Source organism: Gorilla gorilla, chromosome 6, assembly GCF_029281585.2.
Source record: "Gorilla gorilla gorilla isolate KB3781 chromosome 6, NHGRI_mGorGor1-v2.1_pri, whole genome shotgun sequence".
Classification (NCBI taxonomy): Eukaryota; Metazoa; Chordata; class Mammalia; order Primates; family Hominidae; genus Gorilla; species Gorilla gorilla.
In genome coordinates this window covers 34,282,990-34,306,030 of record NC_073230.2, presented here as the reverse complement: position 1 = coordinate 34,306,030, position 23,041 = coordinate 34,282,990, and the positions used below count along the sequence as shown (strand labels likewise).

General features: G+C 35.4%; 1 protein-coding gene across 3 annotated transcripts in view; it reads left to right on the top strand.

The window, feature by feature from the left end:
* The first annotated feature begins 510 nt into the window (after window positions 1–510).
* The window catches only part of SKAP2 (src kinase associated phosphoprotein 2), a 212,628-nt gene continuing 190,097 nt past the window's right edge, over window positions 511–23,041 (top strand). The window contains exons 1-4 of one of the 3 annotated variants that reach the window (XM_019031601.4): window positions 511–704; window positions 10,591–10,696; window positions 11,323–11,348; window positions 21,325–21,432. Coding sequence is in view for 2 of the 3 variants with exons in the window: in XM_004045212.5 (XP_004045260.3) it covers window positions 1,101–1,167; window positions 10,591–10,696; window positions 11,323–11,348; window positions 21,325–21,432 (307 nt within the window). In the remaining variant the exon portion in view is untranslated. Of the gene's footprint in view, window positions 705–775; window positions 1,168–10,590; window positions 10,697–11,322; window positions 11,349–21,324; window positions 21,433–23,041 lie in introns of those variants that run through there. The other 2 variants (XM_004045212.5, XM_055346899.2) reach the window with 2 other exon arrangements.

Genomic DNA, 23,041 nt, shown 5'->3' with positions numbered 1-23,041 from the left:
ACAAACCTTCAATTTGTTAAAAAATGCAATATCTGGGAAGCACAAAGATGTATGCCTGTTAAAGGTTTTAAAGAAGCCATTTTTTTAAAAGAGAAAACTTTTAAGAAGCTTTACAGATAGAAGACAGTAAGTATTTGTTGACTAAATGGTCAAGTTGGAGTGAGCAGATTTTATAATTTTATTCTACTAACCACCACCAGCAATTTTATCTTTGATGCTTGTAGATGGACAGTGGTGCCAATGTCTATTCGGTCTTCTGTTTTTTTGTTTTGTTTTGTTTGTTTTTTCCTGCCAAAGGACGGTGCTTAGAACTTCCCATTCTTCCTTGTAGTGGGGAAAATCTGTCACCCCAAGGATATGAATTACGTAGAAAAGTAATGTAAAAGCCAATCACAACGCGCGCTCCGGAGCGGCTCCAGACTGGCTTCTCCCGGACGACTGGCGGAAGATGAGACTTCGTTACCAACGTTCAACCGGACAAAGAAGGCCATAATAGTTTAGGACAAGAGAAAATTCCTTGTGGGCTAAACTGCGGTGGGACTGACTGTTACGCAGAAGGCGTAATCGCAAAACTTCTATACACTCTGTATCACGGATACATTATTTTCTGGAATCCTGGAGGAACGATCAGCAGTTGTGATGGCACCAGTACCAAAAATGGCTGTAAGGCGCTTCGGACGCTGGATCAGGTGACGCAGCATCAGGTGACGCAGCCTCAGTCCGCCCCCTTCCCACCAGTGGCTCATACTCCTGCTTCCCGGCGTAGCGGTGGGCGTGGCTTGCCCACAGGCTCTTTCTTCGGGGGCCGGGAAAAACGAGGAATACACATGCGCAGTTGGACCCCTCAGGCCGTTCGTGTCCCTTCCCACCCATCTCCCCGCCCCGGCCTTCTGGGCGGGGCTGGGCCGACAGTCCAGCTGCAGCTCGCTGGAGATTCAGTGACTTCCTTGTTGTGAGACCCGGCCCGGCAGTGTCCCGACTCGTAGCCCCGCTGTTCTTATCCGGGCCGCTAGCCTGAGTCTAGGTCGCAGCCGCAGCCCCACCCCGTCGGTCACCTTTTCAGCGCAGGTCCTTTCCCCGCAAGCCCTGCGCTCCCTAACATGCCCAACCCCAGCAGCACCTCCTCTCCCTACCCCCTCCCTGAGGAAATTAGGAACCTGTTGGCAGGTAAAGAGCGGGAAGGCGGCGGTAATGCTGTTGGGGCGGGGGCGAGGGAACGGTGAGCCGGTGGGGACAGAAGCATTCAGAACCCTTATCCTCCCTCCCCGCGCTTCCCACGTTTTCTAGCCAGTGGGGTCAGCACAGGGAGGAGAAGAGGGGTTGTTTTGTCTCAGAAAGGGAGTGGACGTGTGTGTTGAAATTTGGTGCGGGGATGGTGGCGAAGCCCTTTTTGGTGATCTACACAAATGGGATGAGGACGTTTCTATGTGCGTTGTGAAGACTGTGTGTGTGTGTGTGTGTGTGTGTGTGACAGAAGGGCGGGGGAGGAAGAGTGGAAGAGGGAGAGAGAGTGATAATGATAATGAATGCTGCGTGAGCAGGCAGAAGGGAGCAGAAGTCAAATAAGTAGTTCTTGGGTGGTCTGGCCAATGGAGGTAGAGGATGTAGAGATGCAAAGAGCTGTCACAGCCACAGGTGTTAGGGGTTATGGGGTGAAAGAGTTTGTCATTTCTAAAACTCCCATTTTTCTTAAACATTCAGCTCACTCACGTTTAAGACTTTTGAAGGTCTGGTTCTCAAATGGCCACTTGTCCCCAGCCTCAGTAATATATTAAAGCAAAAAAGGAAGGATATGTTAAAGTTCTACTTCCTGTGTGACACGATGAAAGTACTTCATCTTTGTACCCTTATCTTCCCTTTTTCAGTTTTACATTACCATTTATAGGAACTTGTTTTAGGAGCTAAAAACGTGGTTCTTCAGTAGCATTATGAATCCACTACTAGTTCATTAATTTACTCGATACGGAGGTGTGTATGTTCACTAAGAACCAATAATTTATATTTCTGTACAAGGTAGAAAATATATGTTTTTAAGGTAGCACAAATCTTACCTATCTTAATGTTCTGGAATTTCAACCATCATTTATTTTGTCTTGTGTACGTCAGAATTCTGGAAACTGAATTTTGATTTTTAGTTTTAGATGTCTATAAAATATTTATCTCTCAGTATTGTTCATGAATAACTAGATTACAGATTGCTTATTCTAGCTCTTAAAAAGCAATGTCATCTAAAATGTGACATTTAATGACACATTTTATATGTTACTCCTATAGCAATGTGAGTCCAAATCTCCTAATATTCTGTCATTCAATTTTGGTGCTTGGCATTATTAATATGGTAGGGAAATTAAAACTAAGTGTATGAATGTAGACTTATGTTTGTATGATTATGGTACAGTATGTTGAATGCATTTGTGGTGGGATAGTCTTTCACTCTAAGAAATGCTTGTTGTCATTAAAGGGTACCACTAAGGGAAATAGTTAAAGAAGTCTAAAGACTGACTTCAGGCAGCTTTATTGCATCACATGACTACTGATTTTGTTTTACTACACTTAACATTTTTTGTTTTTACAATGCTGGAATTGTTTGTTCAGAATATTATTGTAATAACCAGCGCAGAAAAATGTTTATCATTATTCCAAAAATAGATGAAACCATTTTCAGGATATTCTAAGTCTGTATTTTTGAATTTAAGAAATAACATATAGACCTCTGGGTGCATGTTTTAAAGCTTGGTACCTCCCATAGTACAGTTTGTTATTTGGATCCATAATCATAAATCACAGATAATATGATATGTAGGTCATGAGAACCTTTATTCTCTTATCTCCATAGATCACAAGTATTTCCTGTGGCCCTTATTTGTGTAATTTAACTAAAAACTCAAAATTACATATTTAAATTATCTGCTAATGCTAACTTTCAATATATTTCTGCCTTCTCTCTTTAGTCAGGTAATATACTAGCATAACATCTGAAATTATTTTAAAGTCATTTTATTGACATTTTCACTATTTTATATTATTAAAGCAAATCACATATTAAAACACACATGAAGTATTAAAAAATACTACAATTAAAACTTTTGGAATTGGAAATTTGGATTACACTTTATTTTCAGAAGATATTTTCAAGAAGTATGGAAGTGAGTTGGGGCGTATTTATGTTTAAAGAAATTTAACAAATCAGTGTTTTTCAGGTTTTAAAAAAACTTATTTGGAAAGTTGCTAACATTTTATGTTTGACTGTAATTAAAATCTTTTTTGAGGTAGAGAACGCTTCAAGAATAGATGCTGTCAGCAATTATTTCATGTATTTCATCTAAAAATATTGTTAGCATTGTACATGATTCTTTTCATAATTCAAGTGTATTGGGTAATAGTATATGACTAGATTTAGAGTAACATTATAGAAGTATTTATATTGGTTTGAATATTAGAGATATTGCTGGCTTATTTAGTCTATTTCTTTGAAACTGAGGAGATATTGGTAATGGTGTTGTAGTTAACAGTTGAGTGCTCTTAGAATGCATGGTACTATGCTAGAATTCCAAGGTAGAGAAGATAAGGAACTAAACTTTTCAGGGGTTTAAAGTCCTTTGTTTTTAGAAAGAAGAATATATAATCAAAAGATAACGACTGTTAAAATAATGTTGCTTAGATGTATCTGTTTGTGTTCCATATGCCTATTATCTAAATCATTATATGTCATATGTACTGTTTGAAATTTCACCTGCTTAAAAGGGATAGGTACTCAAGTGTATTCTTATTTATTATTTTTCTTTCTCTTTATTTTTCTGTCTGATTATGGCAGTTCTATGCTATACTTTCAACATTTGTTCCCTCTCCCTTTTTCCTTCCCCTATAAAAACCATTCCATAGAAACGTTAAAAAAAAAAAAAGAAAGGTTGTTATTGTTAATTCACATGTGTTGTGTAAAGATACCATTGAAAAAGTGGCTATCTAGTTTGATTTTTAGTTATATTTTCTGTGGAGTCAGTCTTGAAGACCTATGCTTTTTATAAAATGTTGATTATTCTTTTGGTTATATGAACAGAAAAGGACTTACAGAATTTCGTTGTTGAAAGCAAATTTTGAGCTGCCATATGCATTACAGGCAACCTTTGATTTTTTTCTTTTCTACAACAATGGAAAAACAGGTTTAGCCTGGATAATTGAAATCAAAGGACAATCCCAAATCTTGTCCATTTAATCTTCTCTCACATCCAAATATTTTGACTAGGACTAGCAGCAAGAATAATCTTGATTTATGTGATTTTTTTTTTCTCTAGACAGGCAAGAAAGTAAGAGGAACTAGAACCACTTCCCTCCAGCCTCCTTCATTTGTTTAATCACCCTTTGAATAATGGTTTGTTAGTGGCTTGCAATCAGATCTTCTCATTCATCCTCATTCATTTGTTTTAGGACAATAAATTTTAAAAGGAAAGCTCTAAGAAGATGTTATTTTTTGTTTACTAAATTAGCAAATGAAACCATTGTTAAAAGAAGAAAATAGTGATTGTTAGTGCTCTGAAAAATCAAACCAAACCAAACAAACAATAAATAAGTGATCTTGAGGTTTTGTTCACATGGCACTCTTGATTAGAAATACCACATTTTCCCTACTGGGAATTTTTAGAACATTAGAAAATTTTTTCCCACACATTATGTGTGAAGATAATCAGTATGTTTAGGGGACATTGATTATCTTCACACATTGATTATAATGTGTGAATATTTTTTTCACACAATATTATTTAGAGTATATAATCAGTCCCCTAAAGGGATTCCTGTAGGGGCACTAGGTGAAGAGTGCAATTTATTTGAAATAGAGGCAGAATTTTTTCAATGCTGAGTATATTACGGTTTAATTTCCACCTTTCCAAAGTTCCATTTATAATTTGGTCAACATTTTGGTTTTATTTTTCCTATGATAATTATTTATGGTGTATCTAGTGTCCCATAACTTCCTTCTGGGACATTGGCTGAGTCTGTAAAGGGAAGAGTGCCACCTACTGAGTCACCAATAGTCACCTACCTCCTTAGCACCTGGGTTTTCCTATGGAGCAAGAACAAGCCTGCCCCATTTGGGCAGCAATCACTAAAGAGCATAAAGTTGATATGAGAACATTTAATCTCAAAATGAAATCTATTGTACCTCCAAGATATTCTTTTCTAGAAATAGGAATATATGTAAATTAAGGGACTAGAGGTTTACAGAGTTTTTTGTATGGGCTAAATAATATAGATGAATTAAGATGTGGTGTTAGGAAAATTATTTGCCTATTTTAAGTATATAATGTCCTGCTTTTTCTTGGGAGGAGATCTTTTGGCATGGCTGTCCGTTGAAAGTATTTTCATCTCATTACTATATAAGGCTCTTGATACTACGTACAGTTTTTATAGCTACCCAATCCAAATTATCATTGGTTTTCTTCAAAAAGAAGAATCTAAACATATTTAAAAATTAGCATTATATGAAAAATTTGCAAATGGGCTTATTGCTCCTGTTACCAGCATTAAAGTATTACTAGAAAGAAGGTAGACACAACAGAGTAGGAAAAGCTGCTGGTGATTTGAAACACAGTTTAGTTGTCTCTCATAAATTTCAGATTAAGTGTCATATATGGGTGATAAAAGTGGCATAGGCTAGATTTTATATACTCATGATTCACTTAGTTTGTCTTTTTCAATTAAAGCTAAGTCTTTTTTTCATTCCACTGAGTTTACATTTCTTTTTCAATCACATTCTGAACACATTACAATAGATGCTGCCTAAAAGTGAATATAGTGTAAATCTCAGACTAATGTGTTATTCACTGTGGCTTCTTTGAAAATATGTAGTAAAAAGATTTTGATTATTGTAAGGTGCTATTTATCAAGAGTCATTTTTTAGGGTTGAAAGATGTTCAGCCCTACCTTTAAACAGCCCAGCTTTCTATCAAAATACATCATTTAGCTTCCCAAAGTCAATTTTGGAAATTTTGTCCAATGATTGGATTGTAAGACTCTGATATGTTTTACCCATTGTACCATGAGAGCTCTTGTGCCAGTTCATGTCACCTTTTCCATGTTTGAAAAGTCCACAGTTCATCTGTAACCTGTAAAAGTGCTAAGTAATCAGGGAAAGACATCAGTTAGAACAATCAATAACTTTTCAATTAGCCATTTTCCAACTTTGGGCATTTGGCTCTGTTGATTTGCATGTGCCCAGTTTAATTGATTTTTGTTTATCAGTGCCTGTTTGGTCAGAGCCATACCCTGCTTTAACAGAGAAGAGCATGTCTTTTTTTTTTTTTTTTTTTTTCCCTGACGGTAGCTTACATTCTAGGGTAGGATCCCTATCATATTAAGTTTGGTGACAGCACATCTCAATGAAAGCAGAGAGAAATCTGGCGCAATTCACAATGTAGAGAGAGATGTGGAATTAAGTTAGAAAGGCCATGGGGGTGCTGTGTGATTGGTTTTACCTTTATTTTATTGATCTGTGGCTGAGCATATGGTGGTAGATTCAGCCCAATTCTTGCGCCCTCCCCATCCCCCATACAATTCAGGCCATCACGGAGGCTGAGTGTGTGTATATGCATGGGCCAGGAGGTATTGGGTGGTTGGAGGACTAGGCAGGAAGAGGAGGTGTTACCTTTGTGACTTGTTTTTAGCCTCCAGTATGCAAGCCCTATTCTAGGCTGTTTGATAGTCGGGGGTGGTGAGGACAAGTGGCCAAACTGCTTTTCAAGAGTGGGAATCTGTGCTAGATACTACATCCAGAAGCTGAGAGTTATTTTATCATTTGCAAAAAAATTTAAACTGTTCTGACCTGGTGTAGTTCCACCTTTTCACTATGTGATCTGTGTAGAAGTTGGCAGAAAGCAGTTAGTGTGTGTGTGTTAGATACTTGTCCCAACCACTTGCGACTCCAGGGAAAGGTGGGGTGGCTGTTTTTTAGGAGGTCTATATGTTAAAAGGGGGAAAAAAGGAAAATTGGAGTACTATTCAGTGATTTGGTGTGTTTGCCTCTTAGGGGTCTCCATGGCAATTGAGAGATTTCTAACTTAAACTGCTCAAGATTGCTGAGCCAGTATACGTCAACTTTTAATTTTGTTTTCAGACCTTAACATTTATCGACAGAGCAGTTGTAAATCTGATCTTTTCAGAGGCCTTCTCCCCCAGATCCTTACAGCTGTACCGTGAGATAAGGTTTACTCTTGACAGTGTTAAGGTGTAATAGGAGCTAAAATCCCATCACGTTTACTTTCACCAGGATAACTTTTTCCTGCTGATGACTTGGGTTGGGGTGGAGGCTGATGGAGATAGGGGTAATTCTGGGGTTAAATGCAAGCAGTGCAGACTCTGCAGTCTATTTGGCTGCCGGCCCGGAGGCAGGAGATGGGGGTGGGTGGGGGTAGTTAGACCTGGTAGTTAAACCCTTTCCCTCGGGCGCAGAGTGGGCCTCCCACGCTTCTCTCCCGTGGCCAGTATGCGTGAGAGTGTGAGTTGAGCCCCTGCCTCCGAGGAAGAATTCTAAAAACCGGGCTAAGAGTCGAGCGAGGGAGGCTGACCTTTTCTTGTTATCAAATTGCTGCGTTTCCCTGAATTACGGGCACTCAGGAATGGTGAAATCTACATATTAACGAGGAACACGACCCTCAAAGGAAGGTAGAAGAAGGCTAACGCTCTTGCTAGTTTACTGTGCTTGCTAGTTTACCGTTTGCAGGGCTATTTAGAGCACAATAAGAAGCTTCAAATCTCTTCTCCAACCAGCCAGAGGAACACTTGATTCGCCCAAGACTCTTACTGCTTGCTTTTGAAATATTACCCTGGCTCTGAGCTACAAAGCCACAGATCCAGCCCCATTTGTCTAGCGAGGGCTCTGCCCCAGACCCGGCTCTCCATGCTCACTGCTCCGCCTGAGAGCATGGGGTTTAAATCCCCTGGCGTTTAACGCTGAAGTGCGTTTCTCAGAGGGCAGAGCTGGAGCATCTCGCAGCCCTACAACTTCTTTGCGGCGCTTGGTCTGTCTTTGCGTTGCGAGATCGGGATGGGTGTGTTGCTCAGACACCGGCCGAAGGCCACCGGCACGTCTAGGAGTCTCCTGTGCCTGGAAGAGGCTGGTTTCATTCGATTCTAAAAGAAACGGGTAAAGTGTAGATTTTAAGAAATAACCTAGATTTCAAAACCTTAAAAACCAACCAAGTTTGGTTGTGGACAATCAACAAACTAAAATTATTTCGGGAACCGCCTCCAGTTTAAAGTTTTTTTTTTTTTTTTTTTTAGGCAAGCAGTTTCTACTCTCTCCATATCACCTTTGAGAAATAATCACGAAAAAGTCACTGTTTATTAAATAATTTTAGTTGCTTTAAACCTTTTCTGGGAAAAGCTTAGGAATAAGTATATTTAAAAAGGCTACTCTAAAAAAAAAAAAAAAAAAGACCATACCCAATCTCTGAATTTCTGCCATCCTTGAAAAATACCGATTCTTCCTACAGTCCCACACTCTTTCAAAAAATACTTTGTCATAAAATAGTAACATGGATCAGTATTTTAAAAACATGTTTGGGGGCGTTAGAGGGCACTATGTAGAGTATTTATTGCAGCCTTTTTTTTTTTTTTTCTGAGTTTTTATAAAACTGAAATGACCTTTTAAAGAAAAAACTCTTGGGGGTAATTCATTGTTATTACTTCCAGTGATAGAAAATAGATTCTGTTTGTTTAAACTTAGATTGTATAATGAAAATGTAAAATAGGCAATTAAATACTCATGGAAGAGGGAATCGAAGGCAAACATTGAGTGAAAATAACATTAAGCAGACTATTCCCCAGTCATTGGGCCAGTGATTCTTCCTATTGAGTCTGGTTGGAAGAAGAATCAGCAGTAGGGATGTTGCTTCTTCCCTTATTCCACTTTCTTGCAAAAGTTACTGTAATGATCTCAGGGGAGCCAGTGATCTTTTCCATTTCAGCTAATATTGAAATATCCAAAGGTTGCTTGCTGTTCTGGGCACAAAATTGAAAGCTTTAAGTTTTGTTATTTTGAATTCACTTCAGAAGTCTGTGTCTAATTTGCACTGGTACTAGATTATGTCTCTATGTCTCCCACATCAAAATATAACTCAAAGAAAGAGAAGCTGTGACATTTGCTTTCATTTCATTTTCATACTTTTTTTTAACACATTAGTTGTTAATATAACTCAAGGAAAGAGAAGCTGTGACATTTGCTTTCATTTCATTTTGATACTTAAATTTTTAACACATTAGTCGTTAATAGACTTCAAACCATAAGCTATTTTTTAAAATTATTACAGTATTCTTAGTTCTTTTACTTGTCATATTGACTTAGTGAAAAATTACCTTTACACATTTATTATGAATGTATAAAAGTTTAATCGGCTTTCCTCATTGGATCAAGATACTTTTGTAATCAAGAATTACAAACATTCTATCACATATACTAGGTTTTAAATGGTTAATTGTAAGTACAGTTGAAAGATTATTAGATTATTATACTACTTTGAACTATTTATACGTAATATTGTTTTGATGCTATATAAAGTAGTTAAGGAAAAAGAAAGTAAAACATAAATCCCTTCCATATGAAATAATCAATGATTTATAGCCATGCCTACTTAAACATCTTTTAATGATATCCTCCATATTAGATATTTCAAAATGAGGTGTGAAATTCTGAAAATAAAATTAAAATTGCACAGTATTTCATGAATAATAAGAATGGAACTAGTATAAAAATTAAACCTGTAAGGACTTGTTGGAATTTTACACTAGAGAGACCCAGACAGCACCGTAATTTAGAAGTTTACTAAAATTAAAAAAAGAGGCTATGAGGGAATGTTACATGAAGCCACAGAAATCTTGTTTCTTGGTGACTATATTTTTATATAGTGGAAGAACTTATGTTTGTACTTCTTCCTTAAGAAATATTTCAGGTGGTAATACCAAGGCAAGAAGCAAGAGCTCACAAAACTACACAGCTGGTTATCTTTTTTATTTGAGGGTAGTCAGAATGAGTGTGTAGGTAGGAAGGAGGAGGGCTTGATTTGGGAATCTTGGCTAGAAAAGTGGATTTACTTTTTCCTTTAAAGCATTACATGTTGGATATACCTGAAAATTGATTATACTAGGGAAAACAGACCCTTGCCAGAGACATTAGCTTGTATTGACATAATAATATGAATGACATTTTCACACAGGAACTTACAAAATACTAGAAAATGATATTAACACATGCATAAAAGCTTGGTGCTTGCTTCCATATAAAGAATTTGTTTTATGGGGCACCATAGTTTATTAAAACTTGGTGTGTGCTTCTTCCTTGTTTAATGATGCCAAACATCCAAATAGTATTTGCTGTGGTAAGCATAAGTAGAACATACAAATTTTATTAGCTAAGTGGTGATCAGATTTGTTCAACTTAGTATTTGAAGCACACTTCAACTGTTATGCTTTGGAATGATAACTATAACAAATTGTACAGGTATTAACACTTATATGTAGAAACAATCATTGTCCTATTTATCTTCACAAAACCTTTATTTCTTATAATTTGTATCCTGTTTCTTATATTGCATGGTTTAGATGTTGAAAGATTTGTAGCAGACATACTGAAAGGAGAAAATTTATCCAAGAAAGCAAAGGAAAAGAGAGAATCCCTTATTAAGAAGATAAAAGATGTAAAGTCTGTGTAAGTCACTTACCTTTTGTTTACTGATTTCTTACATAGAAGCAGTTTTGTAACTAACATTTTAATAAGAAATCGATTATTATGGAGTTAAATTTTTCATGTTCCAATTTAACTGATGTTAAGTATTTTTGAAGGGCAAAAAATATATTTCCACTATATAGTTTTTAAACACAGATATGCTTATCATAATACCCTTCTTGATTATGTATTTTTCTGAGCATTCTAGCAGAGTTCAGCTGTTTGTTTTGATTATCTGAGGGTATATTTGGTTTAAATGATAAGACAAAGGTGGATTGAGGATTTTAATATACAGAAAATACCTGACACTGAAGAAAGAGAATTCTTTTAATTGTTACTACTTTAAATGAATAAATGTAATATATTTACATGTCATAGGTATTAAAGATATATCCTCATTTTACTACTGTACTTAGATCTTTAAAAATTATTTTATTTAAAATTTTTAAGCATTTTGGAATTGTCATTTCAGGACAGGAATTAGTTTTTTTCTAACGTATATCTAGGTGTGTATTTTTAATATAGATTTTGGATTTTAATTATTGTTACTGATTAGACCTTGTTTTGATTTTTCAACCTCATTTAAAAATATGTTCTTTATTTTGTAGCTATCTTCAGGAATTTCAAGACAAAGGTAAGTTTTCATGTTTGGCAAACTTGAAAATTTTTTTCCTCTGTGGAAATTTTCAATAGGATAATCTAACACATACTGAAATTTGATAGTTGGAATTAAAATTTCGATTTCTGTAATGTGTACTTAGACCTTCAAGATGAGAGTGCTAGCTCCCCCTGCTGAGAAGAAAATTAAAAAGTATATCCAGAATTTACTCTGCACAGTCTTCTGATGCGGAAATCTTAGGCATTTAACATTCTTAGGTTTTGTGTTTCTTAGAGTACATTGTGGCAGAAATTTGTTAGGAAAGGTAAAAACGTGCAATTACACGTGGAATAACTTGGTGAAGCAGAGGTGAGATACTAACCCACTGCCATTTAACACTGCAGAGATTATTTTATAGTGGTGGTGGGAGAAGGGCCTGTGGCTGAGTGCTCACAGGTAATGTTTTTGAAGGATGTTTTGAAAACAGTGTAAATTTTTGTTTCAGAACAAACAATAAAATCTTTTTCAAGTGAAAGTTTTTATTTTCCTTGTGGTTATTTTGATATGAATGCATAGGGGCCATAGACATTTTTTAAAGAAGGGAATTCAGTTTCATTTTTTTTTGAAATATGTGAGAATGCTGATAACCTGATTGTCTCCCTCTAGATTTGAGAGACAGCTGCTTAGCAGACTGAAAACCAGATCAGGAAAGGTATAGGAACTTCCTACTACTTTATATATCAATTCTTTAGGGGAAACTGGGTGTGGCCCTTACTTCCATGATACTTATTCATAGGTTATGACGTACAGCTTGTGGATGCTGGTGTGAGGGTTACAATATGAGGTTAGTTAACCTCCATGGAGCTAGGTTCTGGATTTGAGGAAGACACACAGTATGGCATCTTCTAACTGAAGCTAGCAGATCCCAGAGTAAATCATATTTGTGCCAACTGGTAAGTGAGAAGGTGGTAATAGTTTCAATAAACAAAGGACTTAACCAGACAAACCTAAAATCAATTAAAAGGAAGTCACAGTTTATTTTCCCATGAGATCATCAAGATTGGTATGATTGAAGGCAATGAGAAGAGATTTTTTTTCATATTAAGATTTTTAACACTTAAATAAAGAAATGAGCAGGAAACTATTCCCTGTAAGTAGCCACTTTTTTTTGTGCTCTACAAGAAATCCTAAACTATGGGTTTAGTTATGCTACATTTTGTTTAGACGAATGTAGAAATGAATTTATGCATTTTAATTACGATAACTTTTATTATGTAGTATACTTTATGGAAGAATATTAGATATCAGATTCTGCCTCTCTTAAAAGGCATATTATTTCCAGTGATTATTGAACTTGCATTGTGCTTTGTGGCTTAATTATTTGTACATTTAAAATTTTTAAGCTAAAAAAGCATGATTTGAAGTAATTGTGTAATTGCATATGGATCAGTAATAGTTGGGAAGCTTTCCTTTTGGTATTTTGTTTTAGAATTCGTTCAGGTGTGTGGATATTAAAATTACATTACTGAGATACATTCTTTGTCTCTAAAGAGAATGGAAATTTATATGGTATTTGATAGAAATTGAAAAATGAGCATAAAATGGAGTTCAAATAGCATAGAATTTAGAGATTGCTCATAATCATTTTCCTCTGAATAAGTCATTTGTAGTTCAATACTGCTGTATTGAGTTAACTAATCACAAAGAGTGCCTGTTCAGAAGTAAGCCTGTAGATGAATTAGGTGTATACCTTGGAGAAATATGAGCTGAGTACTTTTATGCCATTGTATACTCAAAGTATATTCAGCTTTGTTCTAAAAAGACGATTCCTGTACTTTGTTAGGCATAGTAAAGGGTACAGACCTAATAGTTGCAAAGTAATTATTCAATATATAGTACATCTTTTTTAAAAATAGGAATTTATTTTCAGGTCTCTACATTGAGTAAATTCAATTCTAAGTACGTTTTGGTGGTGTTGCCTTTTCTCCACCTTACATTTTCCCTTTGAGGTTTTGGATTATCTTTATCCAAGAAGGTCTGGGCAGAGTTCCTTTTGGCTGTTTTCCCGTCCTTTCTCTTCCCTCTTGTCTCTCTCTCTCTCTAGTCAATGTAGGGTCACATTGTGAACATAACCTTTTTCCTCCTTTCTACCTTTACACCCTTATTTTATTTACATATATGCATATATGTATTTTAAATGACAGTTAAGTATCATTTTGATGTCACTATTGGGGAAAAAAGGACCAGGTAGAGAGTTCTTAAATAAAAAGAGTTAATTCAGATTTATTCATATCTAATAAGTCGGTTATTAATTTCTCTAAGGCACACAGATGTGTATCATCCTTCCTTACTTCCCTCACAAATCCTTCCCTTCTATTCCAGATAATCTCCCATCCTGAGATTTAACAATACAGATTTTACAGTTTGAGGTATTTCTTTTTTTTTTTTTTTAATTATTATACTTTAAGTTCTAGGGTACATGTGCACAACATGCAGGTTTGTTACACATGTATACATGTGCCATGTTGGTGTGCTGCACCCATTAACTTGTCATTTACATTAGGTATATCTCCTAATGCTATCCCTCCCCGCCCCACCACCCCTCAACAGGCCCCGGTGTGTGATGTCCGCCTTCCTGTATCCAAGTGTTCTCATTGTTCAATTCCCACCTATGAGTGAGAACATGCGATGTTTGGTTTTTTGTCCTTGCAATAGTTTGCTGAGAAGACAGGGTCTCTCACTCTGCGTCTCAGGCTGGAGTGTAGCGGCACCATCTTGGCTCAGTGCAACCTCCACCTTCCATGCTCAAATGATCCTTCCACCTCAGCCTCTGGAGGAGATGGAACTATGTAGTAGATGGAACTATAGGTGCTTGCCTCCATGCCCAGCTAATTTTTTTTTTTTTTTGGTAAAAACGGGGTTTCGCCACGTGTCACAGGCTGGTCTCGAGTTCCTGGGCTAAAGATATCAGCTGCCTCAGCCTCCCAAAGTGATGGATCACAGGCATGAGCCACCCTGCCTGGCTGTCAATTAGTAAAATTTAAAATTAATTGAGTTGATATGGTAGTTGAAACACTAGGCTGCATAGATCTTAGGAGATTTTTTTGGTATTTCCATTTTTTTGGGTGAGAATAGTTTACACTGGTAGAAACTCATTTTATTACAGTGGCTTCTAGATATTGAAGCTTGTGTATTAAGCTAATTTTTCAGTTTATATTCATTTCCATAGAAAGCTATTGTTTTAAAACTTTCTTTTTCATTTATTAAAATTCTTCTTTTATCCTTATATGTGCAAGTCTTGATTCCCCTATTGAAGAGATCTGACAAATTGCGGCTTTAGAATAATTATCAGCTGATTTTCTAAATTCCTTAATTTTACCTGTACTTAGGAAGGATTTGAATCTAATCAGCTGGAACACTTCTTGCTTAGTCTAGTCCTTGTTATTCATTTGAAATATTGCTTGTTTTATCTGGAACAGATAGTTCCTTCTTATATCCTTCAAAGTATTGTACGTGACAGAATAACCTAGTTTCTTTTTTTCTTTTCTTTTTCCTTTTTTTTTTTGAGATGGGATCTCGCTCTGTCATCCAGGCTGGAGTGGAGTGGTGTGATCATGACTCACTGCAGCCTCAGCCTCCCCCAGCTCCTTTGGGAGGCTAAGGTGATCCTTTTTCCATTTAGCCTCCTGAGTAGCTGGGACTATAGGTACACTGCCTGTGTATTGTATTTTTTTGTAGAGATGGGTTTTCGCCATGTTGCCCAGGCTGGTCTTGAACTCCTGGGCTCAAGAGACCACCCGCCTCGGCCTCCCAAAGTGCTGGGACTTACAGCCTTGAGTCACCATGTTCGGCCGACAGAATAACCTAGTTTCTAACCTTAGATTTTTACTTGCAATATTGCCTCATACTATAAAGTATCCTCCCGAATTTAGGCTTCATGCACTGGAATTATGCTATGTGATTATTTCAGCATTGTTCTCTATCACATAACAAGGTCATAGGTCTCTTAGTTGACTTGAAATAATTATTTTTGCCATGAGAATATATTACTATTTAGTAAATACTGTTATTGACTAATAAGAATTTTCTAATACTGTATATATTAAGTACATGATAAAAAAATTTTGGCTATAGTTGTGTCTTGATCATGTATTAGTCTCAGTTTTCTCCAGAGATGATTTAGGTGTGATTACTTTCTTTATAGAATGATATACTGAAATAAGATAATGTGAAAGTACATAGTAGGTGTTTAATAAATATTAATGCATATTCTCAGATTCAACTTCATTTGTCAAGAAGATTTAAGTTAATCTTGATTCATAAATTCAGTTTTCAAACAATTTGGGGGAAAATGATCAATTATTAAAAGAAGGGCATATTTATTAGCATTAGTCAAATGTTTCATGAGTTTTTTTTTTCAAATTTGTGAAATGTTAGTGTCTACAGCTTTTTTTTTTTTTTTTTGAGATGGAGTCTCACTCTGTCGCACCCAGGCTGGAGTGCAGTGGTGTGGTCTCTGCTCACTACAACCTCTACCTCCTGGGTTCAAGTGATTCTCCTTCCTCAGCCTCCCCAGTAGCTGGGATTACAGGCATCCGCTACCACGCCTGGCTAATTTTTTGTATTTTTAGGAGAGACGGGGTTTCACCATGTTGGTCAGGCTGGTCTCGAACTCCTGACCTCAGGTAATCTGCCCACCTTGGCCTCCCAAAGTGCCGGGCAGGTGTGGGCCACTGTGCCCGGCCTAGTGTCTACAGTTTTGAAAAAGGGGAATATACTGCTTCAGGTGCTACAGATAGATAAAAGTTTCATTTTCTCCTTTAAAATCTTTTTGCTCTAATTGTAAAAAAAAATAGATTTTGCCTTAAGATTTTATTGATATTGTTAAATATGCATAGATTTACTTAGAAAGCAGTTTCCTTTGACCTTCTCACTCATGCTGTTTCTTAAGTTTATTAATGGACTAAGAATAGCAGAATAAGAATAGCAGAACAGTCTGAAGTTTGGATGATGTTTAATTTCCTTTTTTTACCCTTCCTAACATAGTGTGTTTTCTGTTGAATGGTAACTCCACGGTGAAATCTGAGGAAATAATTCACAGCTTTTTCCTTCGACCACCTACCCCCACCATTGGCCTTGTAAAAATGTCTTAAGCATGTTTGAAATGATGGGACCTGTAGTAGTAGAAGTATATTTCACAGGCAGTGCTTGAAAAATGGTTTTTTCATATTTTAAAGATCTGCCCCAGTTTTGTGCCAGAAGTTGTCTTTAGTATTTGCATGCCCTCCTATTGTAGAAGAATTATGAGGAGAATCTTCTTTTCAGTGACCTAGATTCTTCAAAGCCTTAAGAATGAAACTTTTCCTGAAGAAATGACAAGTTAAATGCTTAATTATGTATATTTAGCTATATATTATTACTTGAAAAATTAGACAAGTGAACTATGTAGAAAATTAGAAATTAATTTATTTTCACTAGAGTAATTTTTCCCCGTTTGTCTTTCAGTAAGAAGGAATGGTTATCACTCAGATTTTAGGTACAGGTTTAGTAGTATCCCTTATCCAAAGTTCTTGGGACCAGAAGTGTTTCAGATTTTGGATTTTGGGACATTTGCGTATATAGAATGAGCTATCTTGGGGACGGAACCTAAGCATAGACACTAAATTCATTTATGTTTCATATACACCTTGTAATTTTGTGCATGAACTAAAGTTTGCGTACATTGAACCATCAGAAAGCAAAGATGTTAGGCATGGAATTTTCCATTTGTGTTGTCATATGGACACTCAAAAAGTTTTGGATTTTGGAACATTTTGGAGTTCTGTTGATTTAGGGATGTTCAACCTGTATATTACTTCATTTCCTGTTTACCTGATTGTGTTTAAAATAGGACTGTTTTGAAAAAACAAGCAACAAATTGGGTAAATCAGCTTCAATGGTTGTAGAGATTATGACTGTTCAGTTGTTGTTGGGCTACATCTCTAGGCATTTGGGAAAATGTTAATTGATAATGAACCATATCAGAAAGAATGGCTAATAGTAATTTGATCCCAGCTAGTATAAATTTAAAAATGTTTTTCAGAAAAATATGCTGCTGTAGTATGATTAAACTTTGAGTTTGTTGCAATGTTTGTTACTACTGAACTTATAGGAAGGTAAGTCTTGGATCATTGTCTTTTATTCTGTTAACTTTGTATCGTTAATTAAACTTTTGAAAGTTGTGGGATAAATCAAATGCTTTTCTAGGGAAACAAGAAACAGTATTAATGAGCAACAACCCCATCATTATCCTTGTGAGTACATAACAGAGACACATTCATGTCTTTTCTTTGTGCAATAACTTTTACAAAGAAGTATTTTTAAACTGATCATTAATTTTATGACCACAGAAATGAGATGCAAAATTTATGCTATTGTCAGTGGCACAGGCTCACAGCACCACTGACATTTTGTGTGATTGTAATAGAATGGCTGCCAACTAATGATTCTGTAGACATTTCATTTGAGCGTGCTTTTCTTTAGATGTGTGATTAGCTGTAATGCTTTCACTTATGTATGTAAATTTTATTGGATATGTTTACCTGATGCCTATTGTTGATTTGGAGTTCAGTTTTGTATTACATAAATGCAAGTTGAACTTTTTTTTTTTTTAATTTATAGAAGTCTTTGCAGGTATAACTACAAATACTCAGCCCCTGGGGAGGAAAAATGCTTTGCACTACTCAACAGTAACCCCTGCGTTCAGTTAAAACTCCTTATAAGACAGCAGCTTTTACTCTTTATTGGGTCGAAAAAAAATTAGGGGGGAGGAAAAGGGATGGACCATCACTGGAACAATGGTAAGATGAAGAAGACCATCTTGAAAAATGATGTGTCCTTTCAACTTAATGCAGGTTAAAAAGGGGCTATCCCTGTATATATAGCATATAGATTCTTTGCTCTCTGAGTTAATTCAAAGGATTATGGGGAGAAAAAAAAAAGGAAGAAGTGAAGCCAGTAGCAGTACTTAATTCATTTTGTCTTAGGTAAATATAAACATCACACTGATTTAAAAAAAAAAATACTTGCAGTGAGCTGCAATTCTTAGAATGGGTAAGTTGAAGACAATTTCATTTTAATATATGACCCAAAAGTGTTTTGTTTTTATTTTGATTTTTTGAGACGGAGTCTCACTCTGTTGCCCAGGCTGGAGTGCAGTGGCATAATCTTGGCCCACTGCAGTGGCATGATCTTGGTTCACCGCCTCCCGGGTTTAAGCAGTTCTCCCTGCCTCAGCCTCCTGAGCAGCTGGGATTACAGGTGCCTGCCATCATGCCCAGCTAACTTTTGTATATTTAGTGGAGACGGGGTTTTGCCATGTTGGCCAGGCTGGTCTCAAACTCCTGAGCTCAGGTGATCCACCTGCCTTGGCCTCCCACAGTGCTGGGATTACAGGCGTGAGCCACCGCACCCGGCCTATTTTTTTAAATAAAAACTGAAACCATGGCTTTCTATAAAAGTCAAAACCATGACTTTCATAAAAACCAAACCATGAAAGACTCTCAGGTCTTTCACCTGTTAGTGATCAGTTTGTGTAGAATAAATACTCTTTACTCAGATATTATTGAGTTTATAGCTTTAGTAATGAACTGTTGATATGTATGTATATATTTATACATATTCGTTGAATATAGAATGGTGTTTGCATTTGTGTGTATGTGTATATAAATGCATATATACACATATATATATGCACACATAATAATGGATGTTATCAAAGGATAATAAACTACTTCTAATTTTAAAAACTAAGTTTTAATTTTTTCTGTTTACTTCCACATAGAATTTAATATAATTTAAGCCTGAATATCTGAATTTTTTTCAAAATCTTTGCTATGTATTGTTTTCACTGTTCTTTTTAAATAGTCATAATAGCAAAATATGCCACATGCTGAGTTCTAGTAATGTTTTTGAAGTATCCTAATACTTTTTTTTGCAGCAAGATTTTTTTTGTGTGAGATATGAAATATTCTTAGAAAATTCATACCACAAAAATTCTTAATTTCATTAAGAATGTAAAGATACTGTAACAACTAAGAGTAACTGAGAATGTCTTGATCCCTACTGGTACATATTCCATGAACTGTCGTAACATGATCAAAACATGTTTACTAGCACTTTATGAAGTTCCTTCCTACCTTATATTTGAAATCAGAGCACTCTTCTTTTGTTAAAAAAATTTTTTTTTAGAGATGGGTCTTGGTCTGTTGCCCAGGCTGGAATGCAGTGGTGCAGTTATAGCTCACTGCAGCCTCACACTCCTGGGCTCAAGCAGTCCTCTTACCTCAGCCTCCCACAGATGTGACTATAGGTGCAGGCCACCACACCTGGCTAATTGTTTTTATTTTTATTTAGAGATGTGGTCTTGCTATGTTGCCCAGCCTGGTGTCTAATTCCTGGCCACAAGCGATCTTCTGGCCTCAAGCATGCTGAGTAGCTGAGATTACAGGCGTGAGCACTGCCACCAGCCTAGCACTCTTCTTTTCATAAGAGAAATATGTAAGGGATCATTGAGTGTTCTGAAAAGGACTTTGAACATCTCAAAAGAAAGAGAAATTAAGTTCCAAAGAATGAGTAGTATTTATGTGTTCCTTAGAATTTTAACTGTGGGAGTAACATCACCATATTTACTGTACCTAGTAGTAGAATCCCTAAGGATGACAATATAGCCATCTCTATGTTCTGCCCTTATCATCTTAATGAGAGATGTCTCTGATGACAGTTGCTCACGAAGTGGCAAAATTATAAGGAAATAGGAATATGTATTTTTAAAAAATTATTTGGACAGTGTTGTCTTGAGAGAGGCTATTTTCTCTACCAAAAATGTAACAAATAGGGTGACACCCATCAAATGGGTGTCAGAGGACACAAATACCCTTTTGGAGAGACAAGTAGCATTAATCTGGATCTGCCAGGAACTGTGGTTCAAAAGTAATACTGTAGGCACTCTGCGGTTCCTATGGGGATTTTCCTTGTGCTTTAAGGGTAATCCCTGAGGTGGCTGTTTTTCTGTCAGGTAACTTGAATTCAACAGTCAAATACTTAATGTAGAATTAAGCATACATTTTTCTTTGTTGTGAAATCCGGGTGACAAATGAATGCTTATGTGTAACTGGGCTAGCAAATATTTGTGTTTTTTTAAAAAAATTATTTTAAATGATTATATGGAAAAAATTGAAACCACAAGATCTTGTGGAGATTAATTAGCCTAAAATAGAAAAGTCAATCAAAAAATCGACCAACGAACCTAGGATTTGAAAATCAAGTAGGAAACTGGCCAGAACATTAACAAGTAATAACATACCATTGAATGAAACTGAAAGTGTCTAGTTTGTAAATTACCCTTACTTGAATTTAAAAAGATTATGAAAATTTTAAAGCAGTTTTTTCTATAAAAGATTTGTGCTCTGGAAAATGCAACAGATTATTTTTAATCCTCTCTAAAAATGTATAAAATGTATAAAAATGTATAAAATGATTTTATACAAAATATTCATACAGCTTCAAAGTATTAGTTTCTCATCATAATTTTTCAAATTATTGAATAGGTAAATGGAATTACTTGTATTATGTTTTCTGTTGTGCTTCCTGGGTTTTGTTGTTGTTGTTGTTGTTACTGTTATTTTGGTTTTGTTCGTTTGGATATACACTCTGTTTTACCCTGCTTCTACTTTTTGGATTCTTCTTTGTAGAGATCATCATAATTTTGGACTGTATCCTTTTGTGTCATAAATAAGCAATTGTATAATGACCTTCAAAAACTCTTACTATATCTAAGTTACAATGGCTATAAAATAAAATAAGACCTGTTTTTACCTAGTTTTAAAAGTTTTCTTTGTTTTTCCATGACAGTGATTCAATTTACTAGTAGAATTTACCTCTTCTAACAAAGTAACATTAACATGAAGTAACATTACTTTAAATGGCTAAAGTATAAAAGGCAGTTCTCTGATTTTTTTTTTTTTTTTAACAGGTGATGCAGAAGATGGGGAAGAATATGATGACCCTTTTGCTGGGCCTCCAGACACTATTTCATTAGCCTCAGAACGATATGATAAAGACGATGAAGCCCCCTCTGATGGTATGTGACATTTTCCCACGTAACTCTGACACTCACACAAAACAATGCTATATATATGGGTGGTAGTTTTATGAGAAAGCAGATGAACATAGAGGCTTCGGTTAACTTACCTTTACCAAAACCTTTTAAGGAACAGAAGAGCTCTCTCTAGTGGTTCTGGTGAGGTTTTCCTAAGTATGTAGTTGGTTCTTTTTCTTGGAAATTTTCTTTACTAAAATTTTTGAGAGAGTGCCTGTATCATCATATGAATATTATTAGTAACAGTTTGTTAGTTAATTTAATATTATCAGATTCTTGCTTAATTTTATTGTGCTACTTGAAGGCTTACTGTATTATTTATTTTATAAATAATAAAAAAGATTTTTGATCTTTTTTTTCTGAAAACTTTATACAAAATGAGTTAATAAAATATTAAGTTAATTTGCCGACATTGCCTCTTCACATTGAGACAGGTTTTTATCAAATGCTTCTTTTAATGCACATTTTCATTTTTATATTGTCACTTAAAAGTGGACCATATTATGCAGTAATATTGCAGTGTTTGTATTAACTGAATTAGTAATAAATTTATCTCTTAGTAATTTTTAAAAGCTATTGAATGTTGCCAAAGTTATGAAGCTTGTTTTTAGTGTAGTATGTACTTTCTCTGTTATAGCCATTGAGTACATCTGCATTATAGAAACCTTATAAGGGTAATATATAGTTATAAATTAAGAATGCGTATCAATAAATTAGTCATGCACATTAATTTGTAGCACTCAAAGTTTCACATAGACATAGAAATGAATAATACCTTCTGCCACTATGTGATGATCAAACTGTGCAGTTCCATCTCTAAATACAATTGCTGAATGAAAATATGCTTCCTGCAACAGAGCACTCCACATATTATGTTATCCAGATTATTCCCTTTGGAAACATAAATTGCTTTTATGAGGTATAAAATTATGTCTATTGCAGAACGGGGATAAGTCAAGTACATGCATAAGTGATAAACATTCTAACCAGTGATTCAGTACAAAACAATCTTTTTTAATATCCAGAACTTTGTACAAAGTGTAGCAATAATAGTCATATCTATTTTATGTTGAATTTTATGCTTCGGCAAACATTTAATTTCTATTTTTAAAGGGAGGGGTTTTTTTTTGCTGTTATATTCACTTTCTATCTTTTAAAGAGATAAACATTTCTTTTCTCTTCACCAAAACAGAGCATTACCCTTTCCAACCTCATCTTCAAAAGCATTTCTACTAGAAAATGTTTTATAATCAAAGAAATAATATTTTCAGGCAAAACAATGAATTATTATTTAAGTGGTACTATTTTTCAGACACATTACAATTGCTTTATTTCTCTGTAAAATGTTGGTATATATGAATGTATGTGTGTATACACACACAGACAGAATATTTATACTAAGAGAGACATACAGAGAATATATTCATAGACTATATAGACATAGTTTCTTAAAATAGCATAAACATTTTGATATACAGGGGAGTGCTATGTGTATTCTTGAAAAATTTGCAACCTAAAAAGAAATTCAGCAATTAAATATCTATGAGAGCCAGAAATCCTCTAGTAGCTTGTTAGAAAAAGTAAATTATTA